Raw genomic sequence first — 12,515 nt, forward strand, 5'->3', positions numbered from 1 at the left:
CTTCTTTTCTCCTCCCCCTGCCAGAAGTCTGAGGAGATTTTTCTCTGATAATTACTGTGGGAATCTGGTCCAGCTCCTGGAAGGAAATCTCACAATATTTTGGAGACCTCCATTTGACTGGGTCACCATGTAGTTTTTAGCTCCCAGAGTTGTCTGCACTGAGCCTCCAGAAATTTAGCAATTATAGTTCATGTTTTCCTAACCCATCACTGATTTATAAGGAGGTTTCTGCTGGTGTGAGATTCAGTTCCAGTAAGCTGTGATGAACTGTAGTCACCTATCTGTCTCTCCAACTCTGAGATCAGCAACTTGCCTTATGTCTTCCCCTCTCTTATAGAAGAGTTGTTGATTTTCAGGTCTTTTTACTTTTGCTTGTTGCTGGGAAGAAGTGGTAACCTCCATGTTCCTTACATGGAAAATTTAAAGTCCAAATTATATACTTTAAATGGGTGAATTTTATAAAATATAAATTTTATCTCAATAAAGATGTTTAAAATATTTGGAAAAGTAAAAGCTGGAAAAGCTCCCCACACATTCTGAGGTTTGTAACTCCAACAATGAAGTTGAAGATGGAAATTGGAGTGCCAATACATCCTTTCCCCACTATACCCACCACCAATTTCTTTATCTTCATTGAAAATGTTTTTAATGAACTACCACATTAATGAGTCTACCTTAACTAAGTGAAGGCAAAGAAATATCATTCAGTTACTCCTAGCCTTATCTCTAAGGCACTCAATCCTTTCGATCCTTTTTTTCTGTCCAGGATCAATCATCCCCAGGATTTCCTGAAAAACTAAATGAACACAAAGCAAAGATATATCATCTCAAAAGGCATCTATGGAACCTTCAGGTCAGATGGGGGTGGGAATTCCAGAGAAGAAGAATTTCCTCAGAAGTACTTAGACCTTGCCTACGGTAGTCTTAGTGTAATCCCCCAACTTGAAGACATTACTTTCTGAGAGTTAAACTAGTAAAAGCCAACACAAAATAAAGAGTAGCTAATGGAAGAAATATATCACATTAAGAAATAGTTGTAAATGTCTTCCTGATGAGAATCTTGAGAAACCCCTATTCATTATAAATTCATTCATATATTTAAAAATATTTATTGAGGACTTGTTATGTGCTAGTTATTGTGTCAGATACTAAGACATGATACACTCTCATGGAATTTATAATCTAGAGGGATTATCAAAGGTTCACAGAAAGTTTATATTTTATTGGACCTGGGATACAACTGTAGAAATCAGCGACACAGTTAACAGTTGTAATGTAGTAAATTCTTACATTGAGGATAAGTAGAACAAAAAATTTAATCTGGATAGTATGAATTTGGTAGTGTTTATTTAGTACTGTTTGAGAGAAGGATACTGGTAAAATACAAATGTTTCCAGCATTAGAAAGATGGATGACATAGCAATCATAGCTTCTTAAAAATGGATTTTCTTTAATTGAATTCTTAAATCCAATTCATACATTTCAATTTTCCTAATTCTCTGTTTATCAAACAACTTTTAAATTTCAAATATAGTTTCCCAGGAACCTTAACAATTCAGAATGAGTACCTTAAGCTGGCTATGGTTGACTTATGAATCAAAATCTGGATGCCTAATTTGGTGGTGGACTGATGATGAGAGAATGTGTGAGATGTAGGCAGTTCTGGAAAATAAGGCATATGTCTAATCCTCATCTCTCCAATGGGGGAGGCTGACAAGCATCCCTTAAGGCAGGGTACATGAAACTTACAGGTGAACACAATATGGTGACTAAGGGAGAGTGGCCAGAGGAAGGGGTCTAAACATTGCTTTACAAGCTAGTTTGCCTAAGAACAGCATCAGGAGTAAGGTTCACAGAGTTAGAGGACCAGGTATTACAAGAGCAAAGCAACAAGTTAGATAGTCAAATAAGAGATAGTGCCAACAAATTCCCAAGACAATCAAACTAAGCTGGTAGCTGAATTTGTACTCATTTCGAGATCATTTTCATTGCTAGTATGGTTGAACAGGGCTGGAAAATGACACCCAAAACCCTTCCTCTAGAGGATAAAGCTGAAATGTCCTGGTTTTGTACTGGAAAAGAACGTTGGGCATTCTTATAGATGTCTCAAGAGGACTTATGTCTACTTTAATAATTCAAGTATAAGAATTAGCTAGGGTACTGATAGAAATCTAGGATTTTGTCCCAAATACAATCAGCTTTCTTCAGTTGTTGAGGTTGGTAGCTAGAATTCAGAGTTTAGGGAATTTGGCAGGAGGTCGAGGGGAAAGGACTGAACCCACAAGAAGAAGGTCAGTTGGACCCAGAAAGATATGTGGTTAAAGTCCACCATTCTATCTATCTCATACTAGCTAGTGGTGGTCTTCCTGTTTTCAATAAGTCAGGCAAAGCTAAAGTGCACAGAGAAGAAACGAATGATATCTCACCTTATACGTCATACCCCAGTACCCAGAAATGAAAGACATATTGTTTATATTGACCTTCAGTGTACAGGAAGACATTTAAAAGGTCCTCTCAGGTTTCCCAGAGTTCTCTAGGTATCGGTGAGCTATTAGGATATTGGCATAAAGTTCAGGCAAACAGTTGGGGTGAAAATTATAATATTATGAAAAAAGGCCTTCTGGAGAATAAAAGCATAAGAATATGTTTAAGAAGAATTCTGCAGTAGCTAGATAGGAAGAGCACTTGAGTGAACCAGCTGAGGTACTCTAAAGTATCTGGTTCATATGCTCTGATCATTAACTCTGTAAGTCGTGGATAAGTAAATGAATATACATAGAGCTTTGGACAGTATCCTCTAAACTAGGATAAAACCAGACATTACTGCCAGGAAGTTGAACAGAAGGATAGAAGATCTATTTGACAATGATTAGTAAAGACTGGCAGAGATGGGGAGGAGGCAATAAAGAAGATGTTGTACATCATACTCATGAGTCCATTCACTACCACTAGGATGGTATCAAGACTACAAATGGGTACAGATCTATATTTAGACCGTTGTGAGAAGGTGAAGATGATGTTGATGGTAGTGATGGTATACCAGGACATTTAGAAATAAGTAGGCATGGCAGTCATCCAGGTGTGACTCTGACTCAGGAGAACAGGAAATAGCACGCTATAGGTTTCATGTATTCAGTCAACAAATACTGAGCACCTTTTACATCTTAGGCACTAGTCTAGACTCAAGGGGATTGAGGATTAGGGAAAAAAGAAAACCCTGTCTGTCCACATGGAGCTTAAATTTTAGTGAGGAAAGCAGATAATAAATAAATTAGTCAGTAGTAGTAAGAGCTTTGAAGAGAAAAATAAAGCAGGGCAAAGAAGTGGAGTGACGAGGGTGCTCTATTAAGTAGGGTGGACTGGAAAAATATTGCTGAGATGAGATGATATTCTAAGATGATGTTTAAACAAATAAGACAGAAAACCATGATACCATTTGGAGAAACAGTTTTCAGTTAGGGAGAACACCAAATGCAAAGGATCTGAGGCAGGAACAAATTAGGAATGCCATAGCAGAAGATTGTCAAGATTTCCTATGGACTAGAATCAGAATTGTAAATGGGCTACCATGATGCATTGGGTTGATGTTGTGAAACATACATAGCAATTAGGTATGGGCCTCTCCCTGGAATGAAACAAATAGCTATCTGATCTTCTCACTTCTATACAAGCCCTGGATCTTATCGAGTCACTACCTGACTAAATATACTATTATTTGTATTTTTCCACTAGATTGTAAGCTTCATGAGGACAGACTCTGGGCATAGGCATGAAACCATTGTCTGCACTGGAGAGTCATCTTTAGCTCAAGGTGGGATAGGAGGACCTCTGGAGACAGAGTAGCCTCCAACAGCCACTAATATTAAAGTTTCTGACACAGGGTACTGGCTCAAGACAATGATTTTCAGTTCCAGTTCAGTAGATTCAGCATAACCTGCATCCTTGTCAGAAATGCAAATTCTCAGGCCTTACCTGGGACCTACTAAATCAGAAACTCTGGGGGTGGGACACTGCAATGTAATTTAACAAGCCCTATAGGTGACTCAGATACAAATAAAGTTTGACAACTACAGTTCTAAGTTGTGGAGGTCCAAGAACACCATCACTTAAAGAACAAATCTGCATTTCCCAAAGGCCTGGATGGCTTTTGGGAGTAATTTCCACCAATTAGGATAAACTTCTTGAGAAAGCTAACTCAGGGAAGAGGTCACAGGTAACATGATGATCCCTATTGCAGACTGAAAGCACTTTGAAGTTTTGATTAGAGCAGAGGTAAACAAACTCTTTAGCTGAGGTATGCAGCCTTGAGCTTGGACCAGATACACTTTTTCTCTCCTTAGAGAACTAAACTTTTGAGAATATCAGAGCAGAGAAGGCAAATAATCCTTATAGAAGACAACCTTGGGAGTCTTCTACTTCACCTAACACCTCATCAAGCAGATTTGAAAGGCTTAGCTGTTTAGTAAGTATATGGGCCAAGGAATATACTTCTGGGCTCTTAGATACATTACCCTATGTTAACTGAGAGTTTAATAGGGAACTGTCCAGAGTAGCGTGGTCCAACAGGATATATAAGATCATCTCTATTAATCAATGGAAGACAAAAAAAAGTGTTCTACAGATCTACTGGTATCCTTGCATATCTGACTAGAAGAAGAGCACCTGTAAGGCTATTTTTCCATTCTATAATCTTTCCAATTCAATTGGCATTATAAGAGCCCTAAGAGTTTAATTTACATGAAAACCTAAGTTCTCTGGAGTTGGTTCTAAAAGGCTGGAATCAGAAGTTCAAGGCTGAGATTAAAGCAATCTCGATAGAGACAGTACTCCCACTGATTTTCCTTCAGCAAGAGCAGGTTCTTGGATCACTATAACATAGTGTTTATACATATAGAATCTTGTCTCTGATGAAAAAACTTGGGCCATGGAGAGCAATCATCTCTACATATCTGTTGCGCTCACAATATTAGGATAATTTTGTATCCTGGTCTGCATAAATCACCTAGGTGTGAGTGTACTATCAAAGGAATAGAGGGTGGGGAGGGCATGAACAATGCTGGTGACAAACAGCTTAAATAAAGAATATGATAGTAAGGTCTTATGCTTCTGGAGAGAAGCTGTGGCACAAAAGACAGATGGGTGCTTACTATCTTGGCCTGATTCCCCATTTGCAGCCCAACAGAAGTACTGGAGTCACAGATTACCAACCAAGGCCAGTTGCCCATCAGTGAACAGGAAGGTTTACACACAGGGGAGGCTTTAGATAGTAACTGGATCTATTTATCTAGAGCCGGGACCCCAAAGCTGCCCCTGAGCATCTGTCCAGGAGGTAGCTGTCCTCCACTCATGGTGACCTAGGCATGCTAACCACCTCTCTTTACAAAGGTTAGGGGCCTAGGGGACTTACTCCCTTGCTGTGCCCCAATGCAAGACTAAATGCCTTCTTTATGTTAGGAATTGATCCTCTATAAGCCTGAAACACACACACACACACACACACACACACACACACACACACACACACACAGCCTGCCTCATCATAGTACAGGCAAAACTGTTTATACTGATTGGCTGTAGCTGCTTCCCTTTCAGGTGTGAGACTAAAAACAAAATGTATTCCACTTTTCTTGAGGACTACAGCCAGCATCTCCACCTATAGCTTCGCTTAGAGCAAAGAGCAGAACATCCTGGAGGGAGTCCCTATGATTTTTTTCAGGCCAGCAGTGGCAACAGAGGAACATCAGACCAGGGTTTTTGGGTGTTTTGGCATCATTATTTCTGGGCTCATCTCTGCCAACCATGCCATCTGATGGCATGACTTCCTCACTCATGCTCTATGGAACTATACTGACTACGTGAAAGAAATAGAGCAAGGTGGTTAACACTATCCATCCCACCAGAGCAGGTAACTACCCTAGCCCCTTCTAATCCATCCTCAAACCAGGAGCCAAAATGATCTTTTTAAAACACAAATATTATCCTGTCACTCTTCAGTGACATAGCTCAGGAATGGGAAGACCTAGCAGGCATAGCATGACTTTGCTCTTATACCACCTTCATAGTTCACTCTCCAGCCATTCTTTCCTCTCACTCAAGTTGTACTGGCCTTCTCTGCTCCACCAATAAGACAATTCCTTCTCATTTCAGAGCCTACTGTTCTTTTCCCCAGAAAGCTGATCTTCCTCCTTTGGCTGGCTAATGCATATTCATCTCTCAGGTTTTTCTGACCTATCATGCCAGATTAGGTCCCCTGTTTTATACTCAAGTTACATGGTAGGTATTATTTTCCTTCATCGTACTAACGCCATTCTAATTACCTAACCATGTTATTATTATTTTACTACCACAAGACTAAAAACTTCATGAGGGCAGGCAAGGTACTTACTTTGTTTAGTGCCTGACCCAGTATGTGCAATTTTCTTGGAAGGAATGAAAGTAGGGAGAGAAGGAGGGAGGTAAGAAGGCAGAAAAAGAGAGAAGAAAAGGAGGAAATGATATAGGAAAGCAGGCAGGGAAAAGGCTTAAAAGGAGGAATGGAGATCCCATTGGGTCTAATTGGGAAGATATTTGATTTCCCACCTCTAGAGGGAAAGCTGGAAAGGTTAAATGTAGCTCTTGCCTGAGGCCTCAATACTTAAAGGCAGAAGTTGAACATCAGAATTTTGTCCATGGGATAATGCTGAGTTCAAACCGCAGATGTAGGTCCAAATGGATCATCAGAATAAAGGGGGTCTGAGATGAATATTACGTATAGAGCAAATGATAATGGGAAAAGCACGGAAGATGAAGGCAAATAAGGAGTAAACTAAAAGAATTCAAGAAACTGTAGGTCAAGGCTATCAGCTAGGCTTATTCCTTGTACCTAGTGGCTTTTTATGCATGGGCAAAGCAAGTCCGATTAAAGGGACATAGATCAGATAAATGGTTGCCATACATAGGTATATATTGCTCCAATAACTTAATAAATTGGCATTCTTGTATATAAAACTTTTGTGTGTGTGTGTGTGTGTGTGTGTGTGACTGTTTAATTCTGGGTATGCTAATGAGATTGAATTAAATTAGAGTGTATGCCATTTCAAAGCTTAGGACTGGACTGGACCATGGTACCCAGCCTACATGCTGGAGCTCAGTGAATCTCTACCTAAGCAATCAGCTGGCCCCTCCCTTTCCTACATCTCTATAGCATCCTCTTTAGAAATTCATTTTGAACCAAAGTTATCAAACTCTTAACTTACATATTGTCTCATATTATGTCTCTTCTTGATTGTCAGCTCCTGGGGGAGAGGATCGTCTAACTCATTTTCTCATCTTCTACCGAGCCTAGTACAATGACTTCAAATAGTAACTGTTTAAAACATTATTGAATGAATACTGCTGTATATTTCATAGGCACTGGGAGTGATTACTCCAATGAATTTGTTAATTTCTTGAGGAAGACCTTTTAGAACTGAATTGCTTCTAAAAATATAAGGAGTTGAACTAAATAATCTCTAAGGCATTTCCAAAATGTAAACTATTGGGAGTGACAAGGTTACGTCTCATACATGTGTGTGTGTATTTAGTCTTTCTATAATTTCTAGTATATTATTGGGCACATAGCGGGAACTCAATAAATTTTGCAGTGAACTAACTCCAAAATAAATGTATTTAAGTTGAGAAGAAGCAGAGGTATGTTTCTGAAGTTTCATATAACTTGCTTATGGGTTGAATACTACTTAAAATATACAAGAGACATTTGTTATCAAATGAATTCTTATGGTGAATCTTTTTTTTTTTTTTTTACAATATTTGAAATTACTTTGCAATATAGTAACTCCTAAATTTAATCCATTTTTAAGCTTCACATTTTTACATATTAAGGTTGCTGATGACAGGATAAACCAGATTAGTAGCTTACAATTATGAGGGCACCAATTGATTTACTATTAGCTAAATCAAGCTTGTTTTTAGAGAGAATTGTTCCTCTTTCTACAGTTTCCCAGATCTGTCTGTCTGTCTCTTTCACATACACAAACACACATTCTCCCTGTGTCTTAACTCATATTTCAAATTTGGCAATTCTATCCTAAATTACAATGCTATGCATAAACTTTTCACTTTCCAATACTCATTCCACATGCCTCACCATTGTCCAAAACAGGTTTGCTTTCCATGGTGTCTGGATCATCCAAAGTATATAGACTCTTCAAGGCATCTGTCTCAGGTGGTCGCCTTTGTAAGCGCATGCTGGAAGTTGAAGCTTCTCCAGCTGAGAAGCAATATCTTTAGGTCACCCTCAAGACGGGATTCAGGAAAGGAAATATTCTCTCATTTTCTCTATGACTCTCAGCTGTCCGGGGCCTTTTTTCCATAAATCCAGTCAAAAATCAGAGAAGTGATGATTCTTCTCAACAACTATCTTACCTCAAAAAGGTTCTACTCCTTTGACATAAATAGGGAAAAGCTGACCTCATAACTAGATTCTTTGAGACTGGGGTGGAAGTGAAAGCCAGTTTTATTTGGCACTATTTTATAGGGTTTGAAGTATCAATTACAATGGCAACAAGGACTCCCACAGAAAAGGTTGAAATAATTCATGAAGGACAGAGTGATCAACTACAGCTCATGTGCTATAAATCTTGTTCTCCCTCAATTCCCAAGTCCTTCTTATCTATGGCTTATCCCCCTGTATCAGGCCAAAATCTCACCTGATACTTGTACCAGGAAAAAAATCACTCTGTCACAAATATTTTGTCATAGAAGGGATGGAATAAACAAGGTCAGTTGATCCCCTAAAGGCTGCATTTACACTAGTAAGTCTCACATGCTGTATTGAGACTCCCTGCAAGAGACCCCATTCTGTCATTGGGGTAGGATCAAGAGACAACGGTACCTGTTCTCTGAGGAGTCCTGACTAACTGGCGGGATTGAATCGTACACATGAAAAATTTCAGATGCAATTCCTTTCTATGCATGGCTTTTTCCTGGAAATAGAGACAGAGTTTAATCCAAAAATTTGTGAAATAATTAAGATGGACAAAAGTGACATGGACCAGGTATGCTCAGTACTAATAGACCTGATAGTCTAAAAATCAGCATATGAAGTGATACAATTAATCTACTTTTATATAGTGACAGGGCAAGATCCCTGAACTCAGCAAGCATCCCCCTTTCCCACCTAAGAGTAGCTAAAATGTGGGGGGACCTCTGGAAGCTTCCATTCTTCAAGTCTGAGCTTAGATTGTGATTGTCCTCTGGGTCTAGAGTACCTACTTAGAGTAATTTCTCCAAGACTTCTAGACAGGGCCTGGGTCTAAAGCCCACCAAATTGAGGGGCTTGGTAAAAAACCTGAATGAGTATATTTCTTCCCATTATTTTCTCTTAAAAAGTATGTCGGAGAGCACAAGTTAATTACTAGATTAACACCATTTAGTTCTTCAGAAGGCATACTCCTAGGTCTTTTCCTATTTTTACTCAGAAAAGTAGGTCACTGGTAAACTCCCAATAGCTTTTCCTATGCCGGTGTTCCCAACTCCTACAGATTTTGGAAAGTTTGACATGTTTACAGAGGCTAATCTATGCCAATCCCAAACTGCTTCCCCTCCCTTTCTTTTCCCAAATGGCCAATCAAGCATGATGTGGTGCAAAGAGTACAGGACCGCAAGTTAAGAATCTTGTTTCATAATTCCAGACCTGCCATACATTTATAACTTTGGGAAATGATTTTACTTCTCTGAAACTATTAGACTAAAATATCTCCAATATTCTCCAATAACCTCTATAAGCATTAACGTTCTGTAATTCTCAGTAAAACACGATGTAGCCTGAGCTCGATTTAGCTCTCAGGTCTACATTAGTCAAGGTGACCACAGGTTCCCGCAGATGGAGGGCCACAGAGCAGGCTGCCATGGAAACCAGAGTCTAAGCACAAAATCGCGAAGCGGAACCAGAAAGCAGTGGGTTAGGGGGTCGAGGGAACAGAGAAAAGCGAAGGACGAAAGTCACACTAATACCACTCCGAGAACAAGAAAAAGCCCAAACTGAAAGGGGAACAGGAAAATTATGACCACAGTTTTAGATGCTCCCTTGCTTCTCAGGCCTCGCCACACTGCGCAGGCGTTTTGCGAGTCAACTCTGCTCTTTGACCTCCCGCCCCACCCTCCTCCTCCGCAGCCACCCAGCGGCTCTTCCGGTATTGTGGAGGCGGTTCCGGTTCGCGGCGGTTCCCGGGTTTTGCTTTCCGCGCCCGGCCGGAAACCCCTTCGTATAGCAGCCGGTTCCGGTTCGGTGAGTGGCGGCGGGAAGCTGGGGGAGGGGTGAGGATGGAGGGAGCCCAGGCCGGGAAGCAGTGCTGCTCCAGGCCGGGTAGCCTGGGCTGGGCTGGGCGGAAGTGGGGACGGCTGTGGGAACGGCGCTTTTTCCCCTGCCCCGCCCCCTGGGACCACCTCCCCTCCTCCCTGCTGTCCGCCGGCGGGGATCTGGCGGGCGGCCGTTAGTTAGGCTTCCCGAGGCCGTACCTTCAGGCCTCTTTCTCTTGGGCTGTGGGGAGGCCGTTTCCCTACCGTTGCGGGAGTCCTCATCACACCGCCCAGCCCTCCTTGCAGGGAACAGGCCGGTTGGGATTTTGGGGCTTTCCCGCCAGAGCAGGGTCGACTTTCAAGGGAAAGCTGTTTTCACCGGGAATCTCAGCTTTCTGTTACACCTGCTTCACCTCACGCCTTCCTTGAGACCTGAATGATACTACTTCTGCATCTCACGTAAACATTTCTCCAACTTTTTACTCTGGTATTTCCCTGAGATGTGATATCGCTAGTGCCACCACCAGAAAGAAACGTCTGGACCCTCCCGCCCAGGTTATGAAAATCCCCTTAACCACCACAGTTTGCTTACCTGGCTCATCGCCTCTTGGTAATTCCCTTGAACCGTGTCTTTCTTGGTGTATCCTAACGTGGTCTCTGGATATATGCCCAGTTTCTCTTGAGCTTGGTGATTTCTGTTTATCGGTACCTCTGCAGTATTTTCACTATCTTGTTGGCAATAACTTGCTCCTTTATCACTTTCAAGTCAGCCTTGTTAAAGTCATTTCACTTCACGTTTGGTACGCTTATTATATTGGGGAGGGGGGAGTGGTAATTCTTATAAAATTTATATAAAGCCTTTTGTAGGCTACCAACTATTTGACTCAGGGTCCATGTTCTAATTGGATATTCTGGATGGAATAGATCACATCATCTCTTAAATCTTTATTTTTATAAACATAATTTATGTTAAGGATTACACTAAACTCGAAGTTACAGTTACAGTGAAACCTTAAACATCTTTTTAAGCATGATCCCTTAGCTTTCTTCCAATGTAGAGATTCCCTTCCTTTTTTTACCCTCTAGTTCCATTTTGGAAGCCTCATGCGTTTTATCCTCAGATGCCTCATTCATTTTTACCTGATTCCAATTAATTATCCTGTCTGCAAAGATGGTTTTCATATCACCTATCCAGTAAGTTACAGAGGGAGCAAATGGATTAAAAAACAGGTTCTGCTACTTCAGGCTAAGGTGATGTAACTCGTAACTACTGCTTTGGAAGTCTTTCCTTTACCTGACTTCCACACCTACCAATTGTACCAGCTCTGTTGTCTTGCTGTAAGTATCCATTTATGCATCTGACTTCCCCCAGTAGACAATGTGTCAGCAGCATAAGGAGCTACCTTATTTTTATCCCTGGTACCCTGCATGTAATGGGTGTACAGTAAATGTTCGTGTATGAACGCCATTGAATACTTAGTGTTTAAAGTGTTGGTGTCTAATTGGGAGGGAATACATGTAAAAATATGAAAAACAAAATGTGATATAGTATAAACTGTATCATATACATAGTTTTCCAGAGTTCAGAGTAGAGTGATTCACATGATCACTTCCACACCCTTTTCATATCATAATTCTAACCACATCTTGTTCCTGGATAAAGCTAATTGTACAGTGTTTCTCCACAGTATATACTTTCTAGTAACTTAATAGCTCTAAACATTCTCTTTTGCAATCACCTCTTTGCATGTATATAAGTTTATAAATGTTCTTCCATACTTGTTACATTCTGTTACTGTACAGGAGTTTGCCATGTTTTTTCTTTCAGATTTCTTGTCTTGTGTTCACCTACTAACCTGACTTCACCTGTAACTGCGTATGTTCTTTAAATAAATTAAGTGACCAATGTGAATTAGGAAATGAGTTTTTAAAATACTTTTCTTAAAAGGAAAAAACTTTTATGCTTGCAAGAGTTTGGTGGCATCAGTGGTTGCAGATCCAGCATTTCATGTTGAATCTTGGGGTAAAATATCCCTTCTCCCAATGTAATTGCAAAGTAGCAAAAAGAAAGTACCATAAGCACACTGAAGAAGCTGGATGTATTTGTATTAAAGTGTAAATTTGGGGCTTTAATTATTAAAATTATAAAACAGCAGGGAGTCCCCAGAGTTAGCTAGGGATTACTTTTATCTTGCTAAAGTGTATGAATTCCTTGAATGAGGATATGTTAAAGGATG

The 12,515-nt window shown here is 40.3% G+C and overlaps 2 protein-coding genes across 6 annotated transcripts in view; one reads left to right on the forward strand and one right to left on the reverse strand.

Moving 5' to 3' along the window:
* The window catches only part of PFKM (phosphofructokinase, muscle), a 44,524-nt gene extending 33,635 nt beyond the window's left edge, over positions 1 to 10,889 (reverse strand). Inside the window, exon 1 of the mRNA XM_036236346.1 lies at positions 10,871 to 10,889. The gene's annotated coding sequence lies outside the window, so the exon portion shown is untranslated. The remainder of the gene's footprint in view (positions 1 to 10,870) is intronic.
* Positions 9,999 to 12,515, forward strand: part of SENP1 (SUMO specific peptidase 1) — a 51,318-nt gene continuing 48,801 nt past the window's right edge. The window contains exon 1 of one of the 5 annotated variants that reach the window (XM_016124495.2): positions 9,999 to 10,267. In XM_016124495.2, the coding sequence (XP_015979981.1) occupies positions 10,043 to 10,267 (225 nt within the window). In that variant the 5' untranslated portion in view covers positions 9,999 to 10,042. Of the gene's footprint in view, positions 10,268 to 10,288; positions 10,889 to 10,995; positions 11,617 to 12,515 lie in introns of those variants that run through there. The other 4 variants (XM_016124497.2, XM_016124498.2, XM_036236347.1 and 1 more) reach the window with 4 other exon arrangements.

The sequence above is a fragment of the Rousettus aegyptiacus genome, unplaced genomic scaffold (genome assembly GCF_014176215.1).
Source record: "Rousettus aegyptiacus isolate mRouAeg1 unplaced genomic scaffold, mRouAeg1.p scaffold_m13_p_2, whole genome shotgun sequence".
In the NCBI taxonomy this organism is placed as follows: domain Eukaryota; kingdom Metazoa; phylum Chordata; class Mammalia; order Chiroptera; family Pteropodidae; genus Rousettus; species Rousettus aegyptiacus.